This window comes from Ursus maritimus, unplaced genomic scaffold (genome assembly GCF_017311325.1).
Source record: "Ursus maritimus isolate PB19 unplaced genomic scaffold, ASM1731132v1 scaffold_7, whole genome shotgun sequence".
NCBI classification, from domain to species: domain Eukaryota; kingdom Metazoa; phylum Chordata; class Mammalia; order Carnivora; family Ursidae; genus Ursus; species Ursus maritimus.
Window position 1 is genome coordinate 69,137,944 of NW_024426885.1, and position 24,567 is coordinate 69,162,510.

Consider the following 24,567-nt stretch of genomic DNA (forward strand, 5'->3'; position numbering starts at 1 on the left):
AATGTCACGTCTTTCTCCTCTCCATTGGCCCTGACAGGGTTCAGGCCACCATTCTCTCTCACCTGAACCACTGGGATAGCCTCCCAATTGACTGCTCTAAATTCAATTTATTAGTAGAATCCATCCTTTGTATTTGTATAAAACATTTCTAAACACTGATATGATCACCTTCATTCAAAACAACGTATTCAGAATACAGTCCAAATTCCTCACTACGTCGTTCAAAGCTCTCCATGTTATCAGCCTTGGGTTCAAACTAGCTGGCTAACTTAGGGAGAGTAGTATGTCTCCTTGAAAATCTGGAAGAGTGCTGTAAGATCTTTCCCCCTCCCCTAACTGCGTGTTTACGTCTATATTTGTTTTGTTAAATGGAATCATTAACATTAATCTCACACATGGTGATTGCTCAAATGGAAATGTAACCACACCCACTGTGTGTCTCAGTGCTACCATAATTTACCCAGATAGAGGCTCCCACGCCGCTTCAGAGCAGTGTCATCATCTTTTGGGTGGACCAGCAGGCAGAGAAGGCCCACCCTAGAGAGTTAACTCGCTTTCTTTTGCCCTGGGGTCTTTTGCCCTGATTTACTTTCAATTATCTTCAGACAGAGTTGAACTGACCTCAAAATTGCATGAGATCTGCATGGGTAAAAACGTGGCCAAAACAAAACAAAAGTTTGATAACTTGCCATCATATTATCAAGCCTCGGTATTATAAGTAATTGTGTTAATATAAGCCTGGAAAGCAAAATACATGGGGCAGCGAAAATTTCCAGAGCAGCCGCAGCGTATACTAGCCGGGGCCGGGGGGAGGGGGAGAAGAGGAGAGGCTTAAGTCTCGCGACAGAGCAGGCACAGGCCCTGGGGGGGGCGGTCCCTCTGTCTCTCGCGATAACCAAGCTTCGGCTTCCCCCTCCCCGAGTCTGCAGCCGCGTCTCCAGGGGCAACAGCAATGGCGACCCCCTTGTCCGAGCGGCTCTTCTCGCTGGAGCTGCTCGTAGACTGGGTGCGTCTTGAAGCCGGGCTGCAACCGCCGCCGCCCGTGGTCGCGGTGGAGGAGGAGCAAGAGGAGGCCGAAGAGGAGGAGGAGGAGGAGGCATCGCCCGCACGGCACTCGCGCGACTTGTGCCCCGCCGTGGCCTTCCGCCTGCTGGACTTCCCCACGCTGCTGGTTTACCCTCCTGAAGGCCCGGGAGCCCCAGCCCCGGAACCCCGGCCCGGCCTGGTCAGCTTCGGTCGCGGCAAGTCCTGTCTTTTCCGCCTGCACCCCGCCACCCTGCACCGCCTGCTCCTTCGGACCCCGCTTTACACCTTGCTACTGCAGCTGCCCCCTGGGCGTCCGACTCCCGCCCCGCAGCTCCTGGGTGCCTGTAGCATCTCGCTGGCTGCCACCGCCCACAAGGTCCTGGGACAGGCCGCCTCCGGCTGCTCCCAGGGCCATCGAGGAAGTTTCCCTCTGCATAACCAAGTTGGGGAGCGGATTGGGGACATTGCTCTGGGCTACCGCTTGACTGATTTGGGAAGCAGCTTGTTGGGTCATCTTGAGAGGCCAGTCATTTCCACAGGAGGTGGGATAGAGCGTGTAGAGGTCAGTTCCCAAACCCCGCAGGAAAAGCAGCAACCAAACTCAGAGCCAAGAACAAGAGATGCTGATAGCTTTCTCGTGGATTTAAAAATCCCAAAGGCACAGAAGGATTTGGAGGAAAAAGCTTTCCACAGTAAGACCAACTCTGGTAACACGGTTTCCGTGGGGCATGGCAAAACCAACTCTATTTGTTCAAATCCTAGTGTGCGGAGCGTTAGCCCCCCAAATCAGGAAGTCACAGAGTTAGACATTGAAACCAACACATTTTGCCCTCCTCCTCTGTATTACACTCATTTGACCCAAGAAAAGATGCCTCCTGTACAGGGTACAATCACCATTAAGCCTCAAATAAATGTACCTGAGGAATTGGATGGTATTTTTCTGGAGGAAAATCGTGCAACTGCCCCAACACGTACTGATTCTCTGAAACATACTAATTCTGGGACACACGGGAGTCCTCCAATGCTCATAAATCCTCCGTGTGTTCAGGCTGTAGGAGCGAGTGATCAAACCCCAGATCATGCTCAAACTGAACAAGATAGAATCAGTACAATAAGGCAGCTGCCTTTGTTAAATGCTTTGTTGGTTGAGTTGTCTGTGTTGTACAATCAACCTGTGGCAAGCCCTACTCAAATACATCCTCACTTAGCCTGGTTATATAGAACTGAGGATAAGAAGTCACCAGAATCTTCTGCCAAATGCACATGTAAATCTGAATCTAAGGATAAGCTTTGTATGGGCGGAAATGAAAAGTCAGTGAATCTTCAGTATAAAAAGAACCAAGTTGAAAATCTCAAAAAAGGTAAACATTTTGAAAAGAACAGTAGTAACCCTCCCAAAAGAGTTCCGAGGGGGAAGCTGCTTTACGGTTTAACAAATACACTTAAACTACGTTTAAAGCAGACAAATCCTGATATGTTGGTAATACATGAAAAAAGAGAGCAGTATAGAAAAATGCAAGCACAAATGTTGGGTACAAACCTCAGAATTCCATCATCCAAAGTTAAAGTATTAAGCTTTGCAGAACAGCATCGGAAGCCACACCAACTGCCTAAAGATAAGTGTTTGGAATTAGATGCATCTTTTGCTGAAAACAGTGATACCTCAAAGCAAATCAGTGGAGTGTTTGCTGACCCTAAGACAGCTAAAGAAACTAAACTGAAATGTGCAACTGAAAAAACTGTAGATTGTGGTGAACATAGAACAAATAATGGTTTATTGGAAGAAATTGTGAGTTCTGCAAATTCCATTGGCCCGGAAGGGTTTACTCATGCAAGTATTTTGGAAGGAAAAATGGAAATGAAAGTCCAAAGTCCATGTGTTTTCCAGCAAGTTGCAGTTGTTGACAGAATTGTTGTAGATAAAGAAATAGAGGATAAACAGGTCAAACCCACTGATGATATTCTTACTGATGAAATCAGTGAAAACAAACCAAGTAGAAATAGTTGCTCTGAAAGCATCTCAGAACTAAAGTATTCAGATGACTTTAACAGCCTTTGCTCTTCTGAAGATTTCTATACCACTGAGGATACTAGCAAAATTTTACAAGTTCATGATAGCAGTCCAGGGGCAGAAAATCCAAAATATAATCAATACACAAGTAAGTCTAGTGAAACAATACTGTCCATAAGAAAAAACAGCAGTGAAAAGAGTTCTATTCTTAGCCCACCTTTTTCAGCTGGATCACCAGTACACTCATATAAAAGATCTCATATTTCAAAGATTCAAGATAAAAGTTTGGAGGAAGTGTCTAGTATCTCTCCCAGTGATTTATCTTCATCACATTGGACTGAGGAAAAAGAAAACCAGATAGATCGAAACGGTATGCATAATTCTAAAGTTATAAAGAGGGGTGAGGACATCTCTATTAAACTTAAAACAAGAACTGGTTGCAAGCCTTCAGAAAAAAGCCAGTCACCTCGGACATCTCAAGTGAGTTCTTATCTGCCATCTCATTTGTCAGAACTAGAACTTAATGTCCTGGATAGCAGTACACCAGATCACTTGGCCGAAGATGATGAAGTTCCTTCCCTAAATATTTCCAAGCAATGCAAAGATATTTGTGAATTAGTGATAAATAAACTTCCAGGATATACAGTGTAAAAATATGTGCTTTTAAAAAACATTTCATTTTTTATAACCTATGTGTACTGTTAGTGAAACAATTTTTTATAATTCTGTACATTATTTTAGTACATAAATTACATGAGTAATTCTTTTTAAGAAGTATGTTATTTTGATGTGTAGATAGTATTGAAGTTGAACATTAATCATGAAATCACCTTATAATCTAGGTAAGATTGAAGTTGTTTAATCTTACAAGAATAAAAGTATCTTTCTGAATTATCTCAAAGTATCTATCTGAAAGTATCAGTCGTCCTAAAGCAGACTTCAGGCACACCAGTACAAAAAGGCTAGTTAATAAGGATAACCTCAGATTTTAATGGGAATAAGTCATTTAACAAATACGAAAGAACTCACTGTGTGAGATGCAGAAAGGTACAAGATATTTAAGGTATAGCCCCTGTAGGTAGAGCTTACTGTTTTATATAGTCATGAAGTCTTTAGCAAAGTCTTGGATACATACACATCCCATATCCCCAATAGGTGAAGTCCTTTTTATATGTTGTCATTGTGCTCTATACTTTTTTTTTTAATACAGTTTGTGTGATTACTTGATTAATATTTATCTTCTCTTAGGTGTAAGTTTTGTGATGGAAGGGACCGTATCTGTTTTGCCCACCAGTGTAATGTGTTCTTAGTATCTCGCACGGTCTGGCATGTGGTTGGGGTGCAATAAAAGCATGTATTGAACAAATTAATGAAGACCATGCATTTAAAGTAACCTGATTGGAGGGAATAGAATTAAGCAGTCAAACAAGCAGAAATCCTAAGAGTAAGCCGCAGAAAATCCTTCTTGGAAACGTGATTATTTGACTACAATATTTTTGTTTTGCTGTGTAGAAACAGCCTGCAGATGTTCTCCGAAGTATTTGGGAAAGGAAGCTAAGAAAGGTGTCTTCCAGTTTCTTACCTAGAAATTCAGTTTGTTGTTGTCATTTCAGGTTGTACCATAGTTATTTTTAAAGTATGAAAGTTTGTTTTTAGGAAGTCTAGTGATCATTTCTTTATAATTTCTTCCACTGGTTTTGTACTTAGACCTTATTCCATGTTCAGATATTTACATGTATTTTTTTCTGTTATATTTTAATTTTTATACTTTTTAATATATCTGATATTTTTGCATGTATGAAGTGAGGCCCTAATCTTCCTTCCTTTATAAGTAAGTAAATAACTATGTAGGTATTATCTTTTGAATGATAGTAATAGATCAAATTTAGAAAAGTGGTGAGATGAGGATGTAATATTTTGAGAAACATTATGAATAAAAGAAATATGGGAATGAGCATAACGTATTCATGGGACTGTGACAATATCTTGATTAGAATGGTAGATTCATGCTACAGCATGGTAGAAAGGAAACTTGTTGAGTAAGAAAAGTCCCAGATTGTAGGGAGCTTCAAATGCCAAGCATCATAATAAGGTCCTAAGCAATAGAAACAATACAGTATTTTTGAGTATCGTAAATTACTGAAATAATTTTTATCACAGAAAATTATACCAGCAAAAGTTTTGAAATATGAAATGCTTTTTAATGGCTAATGGCTATGACCTTAATTTTTCAGTTAATATAAAGCATCTGTTATATCATCTCAGAAAATCAAAATAATTTAATGCTAGGTACTGTAACTAGATATCAACTTGGTGTGTAAATTGCTAGCAATTTTTCATTACAAGAGACAAAAATATAAGCAATAATGTCAAATCATTGGTGAAATAATTCCTTAAAAATAAACTTTTATTTAATTAGGAGAGTCATTGCATGTGATGAGAATAAATGAGAAAAATGATTAATTCAGTGTGTCTGAGGTCCAACAAAGACTAAAGCATTAATGTACTTTAAATTACAGAACTGAGTAGCTGAATAAGATCCTCTTTGAGTTACTCCGTGAATATTTCTAGAATTGTGGTGGTAGTTTTTATAGCTTAATTCTAGTGAAAAACATTCCTTTTCATGTATTTAGTTCTTCCTGTTTGCAACCTGCCTTCAAATTCTACTTCATTTTTTTAATCCTACAACCTATAAGCTTAGTTTCTTAAAGAATATCATAATAGATACTACTCCTGAAACATTCTTTATCCCCTGAATTGCTTAAAATCATTGAAACATGAAATAGTATTTCAGGCTCTTAAATAAGGGAGATCTTCATTAATTTAATTGTTTGTAAAACTAAGCTACAGCAATCCAGCTCTTCTGAATAGCGTAGGTATGTGAACTGCTGTGGGCAAAGCTGAATGGGAAAGGATCTAAGAAGCAGTGAGCAATAGAAATGTTAGGACCTACCTCTGTGTAGTATTAATTCTTAAAGCTTTGGAGGCAGCTGGCAACAATGAGAAATCCTTTGAACTATTATCGTAAGCAGATTCAAAGAGGGCTGTGCAGATGGATACAATATGTTGGTTTCCCCCTCCAGTCATATGCATGCTACCGATACAAAGAACAACGATCCTGAATTTTCTGCCTTGTGCTTCTGGCTTTCTGTTAGGAGCCACCCCTTCTCATCTCAATTAATTTTTATTTTTCCGCCTGTAAAATCAGCGCATTTGTTAAAGAATATATTTGGGAACCAAATTTTATTTGCTGTAAACAGAGTTAAAGATCATAAATTAAACAGGGGTGCCTCTGGGTGGCTCAGTCGTTAAGCATCTGCCTTTGGCTCTGGTCATGATCCCAGGGTCCTAGGATTGAGCCCTGCATCAGGCTTCCTGCTCAGTGGGAAGCCTGCTTCTCCCTCTCCCACTCCCCCTGCTTGTGTTCCCTCTCTTGCTGTGTCTCTCTCTGTCAAATAAATAAAATCTTAAAAAAAAAATCATAAACAAACTTCTAATTACCACACTGTGGTTGGCAAGGTAAAGGAATTTCATAACAAAGAAAGCAACATATAAATAAGATAAAGAATATTTACATTTGTCTAATCATAAACTGTCCTTGGGCCTAGAGATGCAGCCATCTTTTAGGCTACTTATGTTTTAATTTGGACTAAGATATCTGGAGTTGTACAGAATGACAATTTATGAGCCAATACTCGCTGGATCCTTCTCATTTTTAACCTAAAACACTGCAAGGAAAACATACTTGGTCAAGGACCAAGGCATTTTTACTATTTTTCTCCAGAAATTTACCTGTCATGCTAGGAAATAACATATTTCAGGATGAGCATCATTAGGTTGGAGTGCCAAGCCATAGGAATATAATTACTTCCTTATTTTTCAAATACTTCTTCTCTGTTATACTAATAATATATATTCTAGAAAAAATAGAAAATTCAGGTAAGAGTCTTTGCTGCAAAATTGTGTATTCAGGGAAGGTTATGGTGGTTTCCTTCCAAAACTCCAATGAAATCACAGATGTAAAAACAAGAAAGAACCCATAGTAGCCCTGGAGAACAAGGAAAATGCTGCTGGTGGATAAGACTGTTTGAGGAACTTCTGGAAGATGCAAAGCAGGTGGGATTAGATTGATGAAAGATGGATTAGAAATCTACTCTTTGGCATCGTCCAGTGAGGGAGCTGCTGGAGAAATGAGAAGATAGTGTTTGTTTTCTAAAGAGCCTCAAATATACTCCAAGCTCAGTCAGCAGGGTTTGGGAACAGAAGCGGGTTGTGGGCAACTTGGGGGCGGAACAGAACTAAAAGTGAAAAGCTGAAGCTGAGCTAAAGGTTTATCTACCAGAAAAGTTGTTGGGACCAAAGAGAAAAACTAGTATTTTTGCTTTTGACACCAAAATATTTTTAAAACGTCTTTTTCAGTTTTACTGGGGAGACCACTAACCCTAGTGGCACATGAAAATGATGTAATACTGGCCTTTGGAGTTGGATGAATGGTAATTTGCATCCTCTGTCATGGTAAATGAATTCTTGGAGATTATTTCTTCATTGTAGGATTGGTTTGAGGATTGAATCAAAATTAGCAAATATGACACTGAATGGGCATGTGAGTGTTGGGGGGTAAATTTAGAATTACAGAGAATATACCATGGTATCTGTATTTCTGCCCTAGGGGGACATATATTTTTAATTAAAATCTCAGGAAATCGACTCTTCCTTCCAAAAGGTTTAAACAAATTTTGCATAGCATAGCAATGCAAAGAGGACCATGGAGATAAAGCAGGACAAAGACTTCTGGCCAGGGAAGAAGACTGTTTAGGATAGAGAGCAGAGCCACAAAACCAAGCAAAAGAAGGAGCCCTTCTCAGAATATTAAGCAGTGGGGCATCTAGCTTTGTGTAGAGTATTAGAGGGTGGTGAGGGAAGAGGATGGTGGGAGAAGGGGATGCAAAACTTCCTTCCCATTCATTAAGAAAGGGAACTCTGAGCCAGGGCATGAGTAAAGACAAATTTTTTCAAAATAGTAAGAAAGCAAACCTAGGTGGCCTTGACTACAGGAAGTGGCTTTAAAAAGTCTTTAAAATTTTTTTCTTAATTTTTCTTTCTGAATATTTCAAGTCTTTCCATAGTAGATGCACAAAAACGTTTGCCCCTTTATATGCCTTGGAAGTGAGGATGCAGTAAGTGGGGAAGGAGCTGTGAATAATTTGTCGTAATAAAAGAACTGGAAACTTTGAGAATGAGTTGGGAAGAGATGAGGCTTAGCTTTAGGACCAGATATTGTAACTGAATAGGAAAACCTTTGGCAATAGGAATCAAAAGGTTTAGGTTTTAATAAAGAATATTTGTGTTTGTTCAGCAACAGACCAGGATAGGGGATTGGACAGGCTTCTGAGCAGTAATGGTAGGACAAGTTAACAGCTGAGGTCAGATATTGTAAAGAAAGAATGGGGAATGGAACGGGTCTGTGAGTCAGTAGATGAAGTTACTGTAGGATCAGAATCCTACACTTGTAAGCTTGACTACTTAGAATATTATCAGCTTTGTTCTTTTTTTTGTTTTGTTTTCTTCTTGGTTTGAATATTCTTTTTGAAGGATCTTTTAGTTGAGCTGTAAGAGCAATAGGAAATTGGGTTGTGCTCATAATTGAGCTGAAATCCTAATGGATGAACAGTATACTCCCAGGGTCTACATATTGAAAGACAGAAAGAAGATATGGGGGCCCTTAGACAGCCCCTTCTTTCTACCCCAAGATTTCTCCTTTAGTTATCTATTCTCTCCTGAAAACATTAGAGAGTTTTTCTTTTTGATGTATTAAGGGAAACTGTTCAATTTCAGAGCTTACACCCAGCAACTGGCTGGAGTACTGTATTTCATTACTTGTGATTTAGGTGTCAATCCTGCAGAGTGAATTGGGACTGAATTCTGGACTCGGAATGACATAAAAAATATGGATTGCTTTAGCTATGGAGGAACCTATTGTCAGAAGATTTGATCTAAAAATGATTGCTTACATATCCAAAATTCTTAAGAATATTTCCAAGTACTTTGGGACCGCATTTGTTAACTTGAGGGAAAAGATGTTTCTAATCTTCTGAAAAGAAGGTCCGAAGTACAAACATTGGCTTCTCGTTAGCAAAGTACTCCCTATCCCTGATATTCTCTGTAATAGCTGGAAGCCAAGTATTCAAGAGGACAGGACTTCTGTTTTCAGATGGAACTTCCTTCGGTTCTAATACTGCTTTTCTGGAATACATGATTTCATGTGGCGCTTCCGATTTCACTGATCACAGCATGAGCTCATGCTGTCAATCTCTAAGAACCAGTGTTAGAAGTAGGATTTTACTAAACTTACGGTCTACTTTTCACTGGAAAATAGATTTTTTTAAAGTATTTTGGTTATGTGGTCTCCATTGTCATTACTTTAACCCTAATTCTTCCTGACTCTGAATCGCTGATGACACATATACTACAGCTGATGAAGGACTTCCAGTATCTCACGTCATTTTCAGAAGAATTCTCTGAGGTAAGCATTAATATAGACAAGGAAGCTGAGGTTGTTTTCCATATCCATAGCCTTTCTCATTTCCATAGAAAAACTAAAAGGCTCTTGGTATAAATATTAAGAAGTTAATATTCCTTCATTATTTATATCATTGCCAGAGTTAGAGTGGATAGCAATAATCTATAGATAAAAGTTTAATTTTGAACTTCATAAAACTGTGCTGTATTTCAGCCCTCTCTAATATTTTGGTGTCTCCCATTTTTATCTTCTAATTCAGTTGTTTTTATCAAACCAGTTGTATGCTTTCCTGCATCAACAAAGAGGTACCCATCTGTATGCTGAGCATATGGAATCCAGGTGTGGTATTAAAAAGCAGCTAAAAGTGTTAGCCAGTTATTGCCAGAAAAGAAAACTTGAATTCACAGGAATTTGCAACTAGAAGAGATTTTACAGATCATTTAATTCAGCTCCTTCATATTATAGATAAGAAACATGGCCCAAAAAATGGAGTTTGCTAGTCTCTCACCCACTACTACAAGATGGTTTCCGTTAGAAAAATGCCACTTCACGTGTCAAATTGGGAACGTGGTAAGCCCAAATTGTGTGTCTGGATGACATTCTATAACAATTATATTGAAAACACTCTCCAAAGAATTAATTCAGAGATGTGGGAATTCATCCTCCGTGTCACAGGAAAGGCATTTATGTTTAGGACCAGACGCAGGCAGACCTGTTAGAGTCCTGGCTCTTCTGCTCACCTTCCGTAACCTTAGGCGGGTCCCTCCAGGACTCAATTTTCACATTTGTACAATGGAGAAATCAATAATACTTATAAGATTATAAGGATTAAATGAAGAAATATTGTACTTAATGATTAGCATAATCGCTGATACTTACGAAGATATATATATATATATATAGGCTATCATTATTTCTCAAAATGTGATCATATGCAGACTTCTTCCAGAGTCATCAGCTTATTGGTAATACCAACCTTTACATTTTTCCTCCAGCCAAAATTGTCTCATCCATGCTCTGAAGCACTCTACATTTCAATTGCTTACTTTTCCACGTTCTTGAACATAGAACTTCAGAATGAATCTTAATATCAGGGGAAGTCTTCTGAAAGAACATTTTTTATCACCCAAAATTTTACATTAGCTGCCAGAAAGCTGATATAAACTTTAATTTTTTTAGTAACTACTTGTTACTACTGATACAGTTATCTCTTTAACTTTTTAGCTTGTTTCTAGTCTCTTTCTCCTTTCCTCTCCCTCTTTTCCTTTCCCTCTCTTCCCTCTCCCTCCCTCCCTTTACATTGTTGTGTAGTATATGTGTCTTAAGCAAAATTATATTGAAGTATAATATTCATACATGTAAGTGCACAAATATAAGAGTGTGGTTCTATGAATTTCTCTAAGTAACATTTTTGTGTAACAGCATCCAGGTCAAGAAATAAAACATTATCACAACCCTGTCAACCTCCTCAGACTCCCTTCCAGCTCTTACCCAACCTTCACAAAGGGAAATGCTATCCTACAATCCAACACCTAGATTAGTTCCACAGGGCCATACCATGTGCAGACTTCTGTGTCTGGTTTCTTTTTTTTCTTCCTTCCTTCCTTCCTTCCTTCCTTCCTTCCTTCCTTCCTTCCTTCCTTTCTTTCTTTCTTTCTTTCTTTCTTTCTTTCTTTCTTTCTTTCTTTCTTTTAAAGATTTTATTTATTTATTTGACAGAGAGAGAGAGCACAAGCAGGGAGAGCAGCAGGCAGAGGGAGAGAGAAGCATACTCCCTGCTGAGTGAGAAGCCCGATGCAAGGCTTGATCCCAGGACCCTGGGATCATGACCTGAGCTGAAGCCAGATGATTAACCAACTGAGCCACCCAGGTATCCCTGTGTCTGGTTTATTTTGCTGAACGTTATGTTTGTGATTCACCCATATCATGGCATCGAGTTGTAGTTCATCATATCTCATTGTTTTCTGGTTTTTCATTGTGCTAATACATCCCAATTGATTGATGTTTACTACTGTTAATGCATATTTGGGTTATTTCTAGTAATTTGGTATTAGAGACCATGCTGTTAGCACAGGTGTTTATTTTTAACCACACATACACATTTCTGTTGGTAACAATGGAATTGCTGGGCGTTAAGGTATTCCCATGTTGAACTTTAGTAGATTCTTCCAAACAGTTTAACAAAGTGGTTGTAACAACAGTATACACATTTGTGTTGTTGTAAACAGTCTCAGTCCACTTTTTGGACATAGAAAGGACACAGCAATCATCATTGTGAAAGTGCAGCAGTAGTGATGTCATCCAATGTGACATTCTTAAGAGTGTTCACTACCTTGTAGTATTAGTACAGGTCAGGTCCAAGTAGGAGGTACATTCAAGAAGAGGATATCTGAGGGGGAGACACAGTAATATCAGTCATCCTGACTCATGGGTACCTCTGCTCTTACCAGAAACTGGACAGCTAGCGCATGAGTCATTCTAATTACAGGAGAGCATGAACCCACTGGCCTCCTGAATTTAACTGCTAACCCGCATGTCATTTCAAGCTATACTTCCCAGTCCTTGGTGAACTTTGCCATTGAAATCCCATCTTCCATTCTATGCTTCATTGTTGGGCCCTCAAACAAGAGGTGAGGAGCCCAATTAAGTCATAAAAAAGAAGGGAGATCCTTGAAGGCTGTGATGACAGCACTAGGTATGGCTCATCGGAAGTAGTATAGGTCGGAGGAGCTGTCCTATGAAGCTGTACAACCTTAAGCAACTTCTGTAACACAATTTCCTTGTACTCAAGGCCCCACATTCAGAGGGCCCTGCACTTGCTTTAATGTTCTGTTATCACTGTCTTGAAATTCTAAATCATCTTATCTTTGAATTTGTGTTTTGTAAACATAGGAATTCAAGTCTGATGGGACAATAGAGCATGTGCTTGAGTAGAACAGATATGCACAGTATGAAATGTACCATTCTCTGCTGCCCTATTGTGTACAGTGTTCATGATACCCATGAGCACAGAATTCCAATGGACTCACAGTGCGTGAGAGTTCAGTGAAACTCCAAACAGTGCCACATCCACGTGTTACATCTACGCTGAGTAGGTGCAGTTACTGATAGCCCTGAGAGGCTGGTTCTTCTCTTCAAACAGAACCTGCTTCAAACAGAAAGAAGGTGGTGGTGTTCTAAGAAATATGAATGACCAAGGAACCCCCATAGCCTTTCTTACTCATGTTACTTCCCTGAGTTAGCCAACCAATTATACTGAAAATGAGGACATAGACAGAGAAAGACAGAGCAACCCCAAGTTCCTTATCTTCGCAGTTATTCCTTACTCATCAGTAGGCCAACAGTAGAGGGTGTTGGTAGAATGAGCAGGTATCAAAGAATTGAATAGAACAGTTAAGTTCGTTTGGTTTGGGGCAGCGTTTCTGCTGTCCATGTACACATAAACATTACAAAATAACAATTGCGTAATTTTGATGATTTCACATACAAATAAATGTTCTATTAGTATTTAAAATCGGCAGTGCACAATATGAAGATGAACAGTAAGATTCTTGTGAATCGTTTAAATTTTTAATTTTCCTTTACTTAGAAAAACACTTCACGGTGTGATATGGAGAATTTTATAATTGCCCCCAGTAACCTATGCCCTTGTATAATCCCTCCTGTTGTGTGTAGGCAGGACCTGTAATCTGATTCTAATAGAATATGGTGGAGGTGAAAGGGTTTGGCAGATGTAATTAAAGCCCCTAATGAGTTAACTCTAAGTTAATAAAAAGGGAGATTATCCTAGGTGAGCCAGACCTAATCAGGTGAACCCTTTCAAGAGAATTTGAAAATGAGAAGCTCTGTCTCCTGCATGGCATCAGGTGTCATGAATTCCATAGCTGAAGAGAAATGTGTTCTGCCATCACCAACCATCATGAGCTTGAAAGATGGGACCCCAGCCCCACCCAACACTGAGATCGAAGCCTATGAAACCTTAGACAGAGGACCCAGTTTAGCATTCCTGGAGTCCTAACCCACAAATACTATGGGATGATACACAGGTGTTGTTTTAAGTTGCTAAGTTTATGGCAATTAGTTATGCAGCAATAGAAAATTAATACAAAACACTAAGAAAAACCACTATGACAAATCAAGAGAGACCCTGGAAGAAAGGAAAAGGCTCTATACTTTAGTCACTTTTTCCCTGTGTTTTGAACAATGAGTCCTGCATTTTGACTTCTCATGGAACCCCCCAAATTCTGTCGCTGGTCCTGGCTGTTACTCCAAGCTGGTAAAAGGCAATCCAATTACCTACAGGCTTTCCACTGTATTATCTAAATGTACATAATATTTTGCACAACCTTTTTGGACATGGTTGGTGTGTATCATATTGAGAATACTGTGTTGTAGGCTACACATTTCCTCTGTAGGATCTGAACATTATCTTTTAAATTTTAATTTTACAGTCTGGACTAAAATGCCTACATTTCACACTAGCGACAAATTTGGCTTCTAAAACTTTTGTACAGAATTACTCATAGCAACTCTTTGGAGGTAGAATCAATGTAATTCTGCGCGCGGTATTTTCAGTGCACGACATAAAATTATTGAACAATTCATAACCATTTATGAACTGTTTCTGTTTACACTTGTCAGTTACGATGATTCCCATGGATTTTTTTTTTAAGACCAGCTCTTTCCACAATGCTTCCTTAGTACCAGTTGCAGACTTTCACAGTATTATGTCCTCAGAATGGTTTGTTTTGCAGACGGTTTGAGGATATGTATGTGTAACCAGTATGGCCCACTTTCCTAGTTTGGGGTACAAATCTGACGATTCTTCTACATTTTAATAGATTGTGCCAGCTCCACATTTTCATGTTAGCAGGAAACCCAGCATCAGACTTTTAGAACTCAACCATCCCAAATGTCCACAGTCTGAGAAGTTTACTTGGTCTCACTTAAGTGGCTTTTCCTGCTTTCAGAGGCTAGGCCGCGTGACTTGCCCACGTGTTGGCCTTGGTGTTCAGCTTCAGTGGTTCCCATTGGTGTGACAGTGTTGCATCTGAAGTTGTCCCTCCCTCGTCCTGATTCCAGCACAGTTCACGAGGGTACAGTTGTTTTGGTTTTTACTCGTAAACTCACATTCACAAGGTGGCTGGATCTGGAGTCATCTTAAATCCCTTCCCCCTGATGATCTCGATGTCTGTAGAGAAAGGATCACAAAGATAGGTTCTTATTTTTCTCATTTACTTTGGGGTCTTTAGGATCCTTTCCTGTGAGAGAACTTGGAAGGCTATTACCCTAAAACATCAGAACTCCTAATAATTTCAAACACCTAAAGAGAAGGAATCATGGGCTTGATCCCGTTCTTCCCTGGAGCCTATTTGACCCCATGGCAAATTTACTTTCCTTCTCAATCTCCATCAAATCCCAAGACGGTTCTGATCCTTAAGGCCAATTTTTTTTTAAAGCCCAATGGATGCATATTCTACTTACATTTACAAAACTAAGAGGGATCTTCGTAATGTCAGGATAAGAGTCCAAGAACTTCCCTAATGAGTCCTCTGTGTCCCATTATGGAAAAGTAGCTGGCAGTGGTGGATAACTAAAACTAACTTTACCTGTGCTGGGCATCTTCTTCTGCTGAGTGTTGAGACCGTCTTATTCAGTCTTGTCTCTCTTCTTCACCCCTAGCAAGGAGCCTACCATTGTGCCTTTCATAAAGTATATGCTGAATGGATGTTGTGGAATTGAATAGAAACAATAATTAAAGCCAGCATCTATTCATAGTTTAAAAAGCAGGGTAGCCTCTACTTTGTCTGCCTTGCTGCTTAGCTACGAGCTATTCGCCATCCAGAAATTTAGGGGCTGGGACACTGGGAATGGTGATCCACGAAACTCACTTACTTGGTGCCCTGCCATCCTAAGGAATAAACCAAGACCAAATCTCTTTGGTTGATTCCTCCAACCCATTCTTTCGGCTGATAATCTTGAGGTCCTCTTGGGTTAAGAATAGAGATGAGCAGAGACCAGGAAGGTAACCCCAGCCCATTCTGGATGTTGCCTCGTTCCCCAAGTTCATTCTTGAGATCAGTTACGCAAGCCGACTCCCCAGAAGCTTGGGTGCACTTTTGCAGCGGATGTTTTCCTGGCTGACAGCTCTTTCACCATATGGCATCTCCTAAGAAGCACCAGGAGACTGAAATATTCTGATCCCTGTGCTTCGACTGCATTTCTCAAAATAGCTTGGTTATAAAACTCACAACAAATAAAACTTCCTTTAACACTCTCAGGGTGTTAGGAAGAGCTAGACTGTGGTGTGTATTTAGACCACTTTGTACCTGGATTTAAATTTTTAACATTCCCTCTATAGGCAACCAGTTTCATTGTGTGCATTTTAAAGAACAGGAGTGTCAATGAATATGTTTGATCTCAAATCTGCAGACCCATTCGCTCGTTTATATCATGTAATATGTAAAACATTCAGAAGAATAAGGAATGCAACCAAGTCCTGGGTATACATTGCCCAGATTTAAGCCAGTGCTGGCCTCGTGCTATGCTTGTGGTCTCTCCCCCTCTGACAGATCCTCCCTTCCTCTCCCTCCCTGTCTTGCTCCCTCCCTCATGAACAAAACATGCAGATACAACAGAAAGGCCCCTTGTTTCCTCTCTCCACTTCTTTGCCCTCCCTTCCAGGAGATAAACATTACTCTGGGGTTATTGCGTTCCCTTCCCATTCCCACTGGGGGACATGTAGGTTGTTTTCAGATTTTCCTTGTTACCAACAATGCTGCGATTAATATTCTTCTTGTCCCTCTGTACATATGGGCTAGAATTTCCTTAGGATTTTATACCTCGAATTGGAATTGCCAGGTTCAACAATAATACACATCTTCAGCACTGCCAACTCTCTCTCCAGAGTAGCTGAACAATTTACTTTGCTACCAGCAGCATGAGAATTCCTGTTTCTTCATATTCTGCCACAAAACTTGGTAAATACTAGACATTTTAATTTTTGCTGCTAAATTTAGCTACTCGAGCTTCACAATAAGTACCGAAACCTAGAAAGGCAAGTCTATTCCCTTCTTCTTCTTTTATTGCGTCTACACCAGCAGTTCTCAAACTTTTTTGTCCCAGGAACCCATCACACTCTTACAAATTAAGTACTCCAAAGAACTTTTATGTGGATTCTTTCCATCGATATTTACTCTACTAGAAATTGAAAGTGAGAAGTTTTTAAAAAGTTTAGCCATGAATTCATTTAAAAGTGACATTAGTAGGGGCGCCTGGGTGGCTCAGTCGTTAAGCATCTGCCTTCGGCTGGGGTGTGGTCCTGGAGTCCTGGGATTGAGCCCTGCATCGGGCTCCTCCGCTGGGAGCCTGCTTCTTCCTCTCCCACTCCCCCTGCTGTGTTCCCTCTCTCACTAGCTGTCTTTCTCTCTGTCCAAAAAATAATAATAAAATTAAAAAAAATAAAATAAAAAATAAAAGTGACATTAGTAAACCTCATTGCATGTGAACATGAATAATATTTTTAAAATAAAAAAATAAGTTTAAAAACAAAAAGATTAGAAGAATGGCACTGTTCTATACTTCTGCAATCTCTTTAATGTCTGGCTTAAGAGAAGACAGATTCTCGTATCTGCTTCTGCATTCGGCCTCTTGTGATATTTATTACCTGCCATGTAGTCTCTGGAAAACTCCACAGCACGCTAGTGAGAGAATGAGAGTGAAAAAGGCAGATAATGTTTTGGCATTTTTATGAAAATAGTTTTGACCTCATGGACCACCCCCAAATACCCAAAATGTTCACACTTTAAAAATGCTCTTCTAGGCTATCCTTGGTCCTTTTACTTTTGAAATTTAGTATCAGCTTATGGAGTTCCACAAAATAGGCAGAAAATGTGATTTATATTGCATGGAATTTACAGGTTAATCAGACTTGACATATTCATTGTATTGGGTATCCATAAACACTGTACACTTCCTGTAGCTTTAAGTCCTCTCCAGTGTCCTTCTGTAATACTTTAACATTTTGTCTTACCTTATATTTGTACATTGTGTTTTAATTAGTTTAATTAATTACACATACTTTCGGGGCACCTGGGTGGCTCAGCTGGTTGTGTCTGACTCTTGATTTAGGCTCAGGTCCTGATCTCATGGTCGTGGGATCAACCCCCACATCTGGCTCCACACTCAGTGGGGAGTCTGCTTGAGATTCTCTCACTTGCCCTCTGCCCCCCTCCCCCACTCATGCTCTTTTCTCTCTCTCTCAAATAAATAAATCTTAAAAAAATACATTTAAAAAACAGGTATGTTCAAATTGGCCGGTTGCTTGTGTGTAATTGGACTGGTATTGATTTTTGTGCATTAATGTTCATTCCAGCAACCTTCCTAAACTCTTCTTCTTCTTCTTTTTGATGGCCTGTCTATAGGTTTTCTTGGTGCTTTTACGCAGACAACCACATCGGTCTAGTAATAACAGCAGTTTTAAAGCTCTGATACCTCTTGGGGCCTCAGGGGAAGAACGGAGTGTATTGTGTTGGCAAGGACCTCTTCTTGTCCAATATTTGTCAAGAGCTGAGCTGAACTTAACAGGTGTCAAAGTGGGCAGTTAAAACAGGACAAAATTAGAGTAGCAATCCAGTCACACTTTAGTATAAGCGAGAATGCAAACAGGAAAGGAGGCTGGCTCCCCCAGTGTTTGATTTCCCCACAGAACGGCACCAGGTTAGGCTCAGATGTCTCACGACAGCCAGAGGCTCATTCCTTCTCAGTGGAAGCCTCTGAAGAGAGGCAGTTAGGGGAGGAATGCAGAGCTGCATAAAAGTGTGGGGGTGGAGTCCGTAGCAGCGTGCTGGACAGCAGGTCCCTCCTTGCTGACTGTGCACCAAGTCTGTCGGGAGGAGGGCAGCCTGCCCCCAGGAGTCCTACCACACGAAGCCCTGGTAATTGCCAATGGTCGAGCCTGAAAAGTCACACCTGAGATTTTGGCCTGGAGCTGGATTCCTCAATGTGAAATGAAGCAGTGATTGTGGGCATCCTTCTCTTATTCCTGACTTTAGAAGGAATGTTCCAGTGTTTAGGTGCTTGATAGATAAACACTTTGGAAAGAGGTTCCCTTTAATACTTAAATTGTTATGATGGGATTTTATTTCATCATAAATATGTCTTGAACTTTATTAAATACTTTTCTGTATCTCTTGAGCTAACCATGTGCTTTTTCTTCTCTAATCTAGTGGTGAATTAAAGAAGATTTCCCGAAGTTGAATCACCTTTGCTTTCCTTTCATGGCCTTGATGAATTCTATTATCTGTATTACTGTATTTCATTTGACGATACTTTATTTATAAGTTGTGCTTTCTTGTACTGTCGATCTATATTTCATATCAAGATTATAACAGCCTTGAAAAATAAATCCTACAACCTCTCATTCCTGTTCTCTGGATTGGTTTGGATGAGATAGGAGTGGTCTGACCTTTAAGGGCTGGTAACGCTTGCATGCAAAATTATTTGGGCCTGCTGTCCCTTGTGGTAGAATTTGTGGCTTAGATTGTGTTGGGGACCTAGTTTTATGTGATTAAAAATGTCAAATGGATTGTTGTTTCCTAAAGTTTTAAAAATGTAGCGTGGTCCTGCCATAAAATGTGTAAAACTGACTAAAGCTTGTCATACAATTTTGAAAAGTAACAAAGGCGTTAAGGGTTATATTTTACTCTCACTGACTCCAATAAGACTTATCTTTGTGTTCATCCTACTGCCTTCTCAGTGGCATGTAACATGTTTGCCCACTTACTTTTCCTCCTCTCTTGGTTCCTTGACATATTCTTTTGGTTTTTCCCTCCCTTTCTAGACTCTCAGAACCAATCTTTTCTTTTCTTTTACTTTGCATCTGCACCCTGGACTCCGCAGCTCTCACCTTGCCCTTGCTTTGAATCCCACCTTAACTTCCTGTCTCCATTACATCATCTCTCCAATTGCTTCTGAAACCACCCAGCTGGTGATGACACCCCATTGGAATCGGCAGAAAATGTCTCTTCTGAGTTCCAGTCTCAGGACACTTACCAGGTACACATGACTTTGAGTCCCACTCCCCCAAACAGTCCCCGTATTCGTTTTCTGGCTTCTACTTTCATATCGACTCTGCCTTTCCCCACCCCACCCCGCCACCTCTATGGAGCGCAGCCACGGACCAGCCATGACGTCTGGCTTCTGTTTTAGGTTCGTCAGCGGAGCCGCTAGCAGGAGATTGGAGAGCTCCCTGAGCTCCTTCCTGCCAGCCTTGAGCGGGGTTGGTGTAGGAAGAAGGTCACGGTTTCCATGGGACACTCTTAGCTGTAGCTATGGCTACGTTCTTTCTCTCTGAGGCCCAGGGATGGTAAGGGCTCCTGGCATTACCAGTCCTGGGGTCCTTCACCGTCCCTTGACGGGCTCTCTTAACTCTGTTACCTCTTCATCAAGAGTTCCTCCATGAAACATTTCCTAGTTACCCTATTCGAGGGGACCACTTATTTCTTGCCAAGCTTCCAACTGATGTGACTTCCCAGCCGCAGGACATCACCACCACCTCTCTGGTTGCTCCAGACAGAAAACCTCCCTTCTGGTCACCTTCCGCATCCAACCCATTATCCCAACCCGTTGTTGCCACTTCTTACTTACATCTTGAAATTAGACATTTCTCTCCTTGCCATGGCTCAGTGGTAGCTTCTTTGCTGGTCTTCCCATTTCTCCTCTTGCCTCTCTTTCAATCTACTCACTGTGGGGCAGATAAAACCATTTTTTAAAAATAAAAGTCAGATCATATTTCTTCACCGCTTAAAACGCATTAATGGTGTTCTCAGAGTTTGCGTAAAATCCAAATTCCTTATTGTAGGCCTACCAGACATTGTATGATTGGATCCCTACTGACCTTCCTAAGGTCATCTCATACCCCCTCTGATTTGCCCTTTGGTGCCCCAGGCACACTGTCCTCCCTGTTGTTCCTTAAACATGGTGAACTCATTCATACCTCAGGACCTTTGCTTACACTATTCCCTTTATAGGGAACTCTCGATCCCCTACATAGAACACTTATTACTCCGCTCTTCACACATGCCTGCTGATCCTTCAGGTTTTGGTTTAAAGGTCACTTTCTCAGAGAGACCCAAGACAATCTTATCAAGGTAGGTCTCCCTATCCCATCTTGCCCAAGTCTCATTATGTCCTATCATTATACCCTGTTGATTCCTTTAGAGTTTATAACAAGATATAATTATGTATGTTGGCAGTTTTTTCTTTTTGGTTTGCTTTATTTTCTACTTATTTCTACTTATTTTCTGTCTTCTTCACTAGACTGTCAACTTTTTAATGATAGAGACTTAAGACTATTTTGTTCACCACTACATACCCTGCTTATATTCTGGCACACAATTGTAGTTAATAAATATTTGTGCAGTGCATAGATGTTGGAATATTCACCAGTAGTGTTTTCTGAAGAGGTTCACAATAAATGTCATTGGAAACTGAGGGGATAATTTTCTTATCAAAAGAGAGGGAGACAGGGAATAAAGGAGAGAGAGGGAGAGAGAGAGAGAGAGACATCATATACATACCTTCTCCTCCCCGCCCCAGGGAATGATCAACATTTAGATGTTCTTAGCCTGTTGAGGATCCAGAAAAGCCACGTAGCTGCAGAGAATAATTCAATTACACAGTGGAGATTAAAGCTTCAACACTAGGGAATAATTAGAAAGATGTTTTCCATTATGTATGCTCTCGGAAAAAAAAAGAAGGAAAGAAAGACATGAAACCCAATGGAAAAGCATTTCAAATGGTAACCAAACTACTACCTCTGTTGCAATCACAGGAAAATTATTTCAAAGCCTCAGATCTTTGGTCTAAGTCCTTAAGCCTAATTACTTAATAATGTAGTTGAAAACTGGAGAATCCAAAGAACCCCGGATTGGGCAGGAATATTTTAAACCATCATGCCATTACTAGAGCCATGAAGTGAAGGGATGATGTCTGGCTAATTATCCAAACACAGAGCACCAATGTTTCCTCCTCTGAGATGCATTTGTTATTTGTACAACTAATTTACCATTTAGTATGATTAATCTTCCATTGCAACTATTTTTTTTTATGTATCTGTGGTTTATTCTTCACTTTATGTGATAAATTTTGTGGCTAGGGATGTGTTTTAAGCTTCTTTGCACTGTCTAAATAGTCTTCTCGAGGGCTGTAGTGAACATCTATTAATCTTGCTACTCAGAATCCGTTCACTTTTCTTTGGATACAATATTTACTTTCCTCTGGGGAAGCCCTTCCACCTCTGCTCTTGAACAATGTGATTTGATGAGCTTAACCCCACTGCTAGTTTAAAACAACAAGCATATTTCCTCTCCCAGGCAACAGTAATTGGTTGGGCACATGACTCCACATCAGGAAATGTTTTAAAACTGTTCTGGGAGAAACAGTCTCTTTCTCCCACTGGGTCTTAAAGATGAAGTATATTGGAAGCCATCTTGGAAGCAACTGCTAGAGAGAGACTGCCTGGATATAGAGCCAACACTCAGAAATGGAAACAGGGAAACTCGGTCCTGGTCACGTTTGACTCCTGGGTCATACATCTGAAAGGAGTTAATTTTTGGACTCTTACATTGCATAAGCAAGTAAATTCACTTGCTTATGTAATGTAATACAAATAAAGACTTTTGGATTGGTTATTCTGTCCATTCCAACCAAAATAATTCTTGTACACAGCAGGCACTTCATTATATTTTTTGATTAATTTTGACCAGTTCTGTCTTCATTTTCAGACCTCTAACAAAAACCTAAAAAGTTTCTCTTGATTTGATTAAAATGGAAAAACAAATCTTTGCCATGATGAATGTTCCTTAATTCTTCCGGAACAATCACCTTTATTTGAAATATGCAAAAATTATTTATTAATATATTGCTAAGTCCATGATGTTTTCATGATGTCTGAAAAACTTTCCAGCTGATATTTCTGGGGGAAAAACCAAACCTCTAAATTTTATACTCATTTAAAATTAGAACGTATTTCTTTATTCAGAAGAATGCTCTTCTTTGGAAAATTAAAAATGTGTTTCTTTGTTTTTTGCCACCAACTATGTTTGTCATCAAATAGGTCAATTTAGTTTGATACTGTAACTTTTAATGGAGTATAAAACTACTGAAAGACTGGAATTGACTTTTCAGAATTTAAAAGTTATAAATACTTTTGTTTCACGTCAAGTGATTCAGAAGTGTCAATGGAAAAGGAAAATCACATGTAATCCCATTCCCAGAGATAATCACTGATATTTTGACACATCTTTTTATACAATTTCTATATAGAGAGATTTTTTTTTGTTAAATAAGGAAAAGGAATCATCCTATTTATACTCTTGTATGCTTTTTAAATTTAATAATAACAATAAATGATGTGACAGTCTTTCCATGTCAATATATATACATTCCATTGTGTGGATAGATCATTAAAACTCCTCCCTTGTAAAAAAAATTCTATTTAATTCCCTAACTTTATTTATTATAAATGAGATTGATAAATTATCATATTTACAGAATTTTTAAGAATAAAATCCAAAGGGGTGCCTGAGTGGCTCAGTCGGTGAACATCCAGCTCTTGATTTCAGCTCAGGTAATGATCTTGGGGTTGTGAGATAGAGCCCTGTGTTGGGCTCTGCACTGGGCATGGAACCTGCATAAGATTCTCTCCCTCTGCCCCTCCCAAGAAAGAAAGAAATCCAAATAGAATAACAGTTGGCATATTTGAAAATTTAATACGTATTTCCAAGTTGCCTTTCAAAATGTCGTACTTTCTAGGTAAGCAAAAACTCTGTATATGAACATTCTTGTTTAGTTTTATCCATCTCATAGGTGATAAATGGTCATACTTTGCTGTTTCAGTTTGAACTTCTTTCATAGCGATGGGGTGAAACTTTTTTTAAATGGGTGAACTATCAGTTTTTCATTGCTGTGTAAGCAAAACAAAACAAAACACCTTAAGACTTTGGGACATCGATTCACTATTGCTCATTTTCCCAGCTGTCAGGTGGGTGGTTGTGAGTTGGCTGTGTTGGCTGAGCTTACTCTGGAATTGCTTCTGGGGTGCACTGTCATTCAGCTGGGGTGCCTTGGCTTTCTTCCACATGATCTCCCAACGCTCAGCAGGAGAGCCCAAGCTGATTCACACCCTAGAGGCAAAGGTTCCAAGAGAACGAACAGAATCCTGCAACCCTCTGAAACAGGCACAATGTTGCATCTTCGTTCTGCCGGCCAAAGGAAGTCACAAGGTCTCCTGAGATACAAGCAGGGGGCAAAGAGATGTCACCACTTAACACAAGGAGCTACAGGCTCACATTGCAGGGGGTGGACACAGGGAGTAGACACAGGGAGGAGTGGGTACAGGGGCACAGGGGGTGGACACAGGGAGAGAGTAACTGGAGTTGTTTTTGTTTTTTTTTATACATGTCTACCATACATGCTTTCTTTATATCAATATGTAATAAGGAGAACAAAACTTCCATTTAACTCTTCTGAAACAAATTTCTATTTTGGATAATATTCAAAGTTTTTCACAATGTAAAGGGTAGATGATGACAAATTCATTTCTCAATCTGTTTCTTGGGTTAATTAAAGCACCAGTTTAATGTTTTCTATTAGCTGTATCCTTTTCCTGCCGCAGCAGGTTTCATTCCAGGCTAAATGAAGTGTAGGTTTTCTAAATCAGTTTTTGCTTAGGCTCGCTAAAATCAATCCATGAGGTCTGAATTTCTTTCTATACACCCTTTGAAATTTAGAATTACTGAAAGGAGTGATTTTTTTACATTCAAATGCACTTTGCTTGTTTTCCAGGTTCTGATAACAATATACTGCTCAGTGGGGAAAAGTTTCTCCCTCAATTGAATTTTCCTGGCACTAGGTTTAGGAAATTTCCTTTAAAATTTTTCCCTGAACATATTTCTAGTACTGAGATCTTGAGGTTTGAGTACTTTTGTTTCAGAGAGGTGTGCCACCG

At 39.7% G+C, this 24,567-nt stretch overlaps 1 protein-coding gene across 1 annotated transcript; it reads left to right on the plus strand.

Moving 5' to 3' along the window:
- The first annotated feature begins 914 nt into the window (after positions 1-914).
- Positions 915-6,365, plus strand: MAP10 (microtubule associated protein 10). The gene has a single exon (XM_008689651.2). It carries the CDS (start codon positions 953-955, stop codon positions 3,686-3,688), a length of 2,736 nt encoding a protein of 911 aa, XP_008687873.2. The 5' UTR covers positions 915-952; the 3' UTR covers positions 3,689-6,365.
- Positions 6,366-24,567: the final 18,202 nt, after the last annotated feature.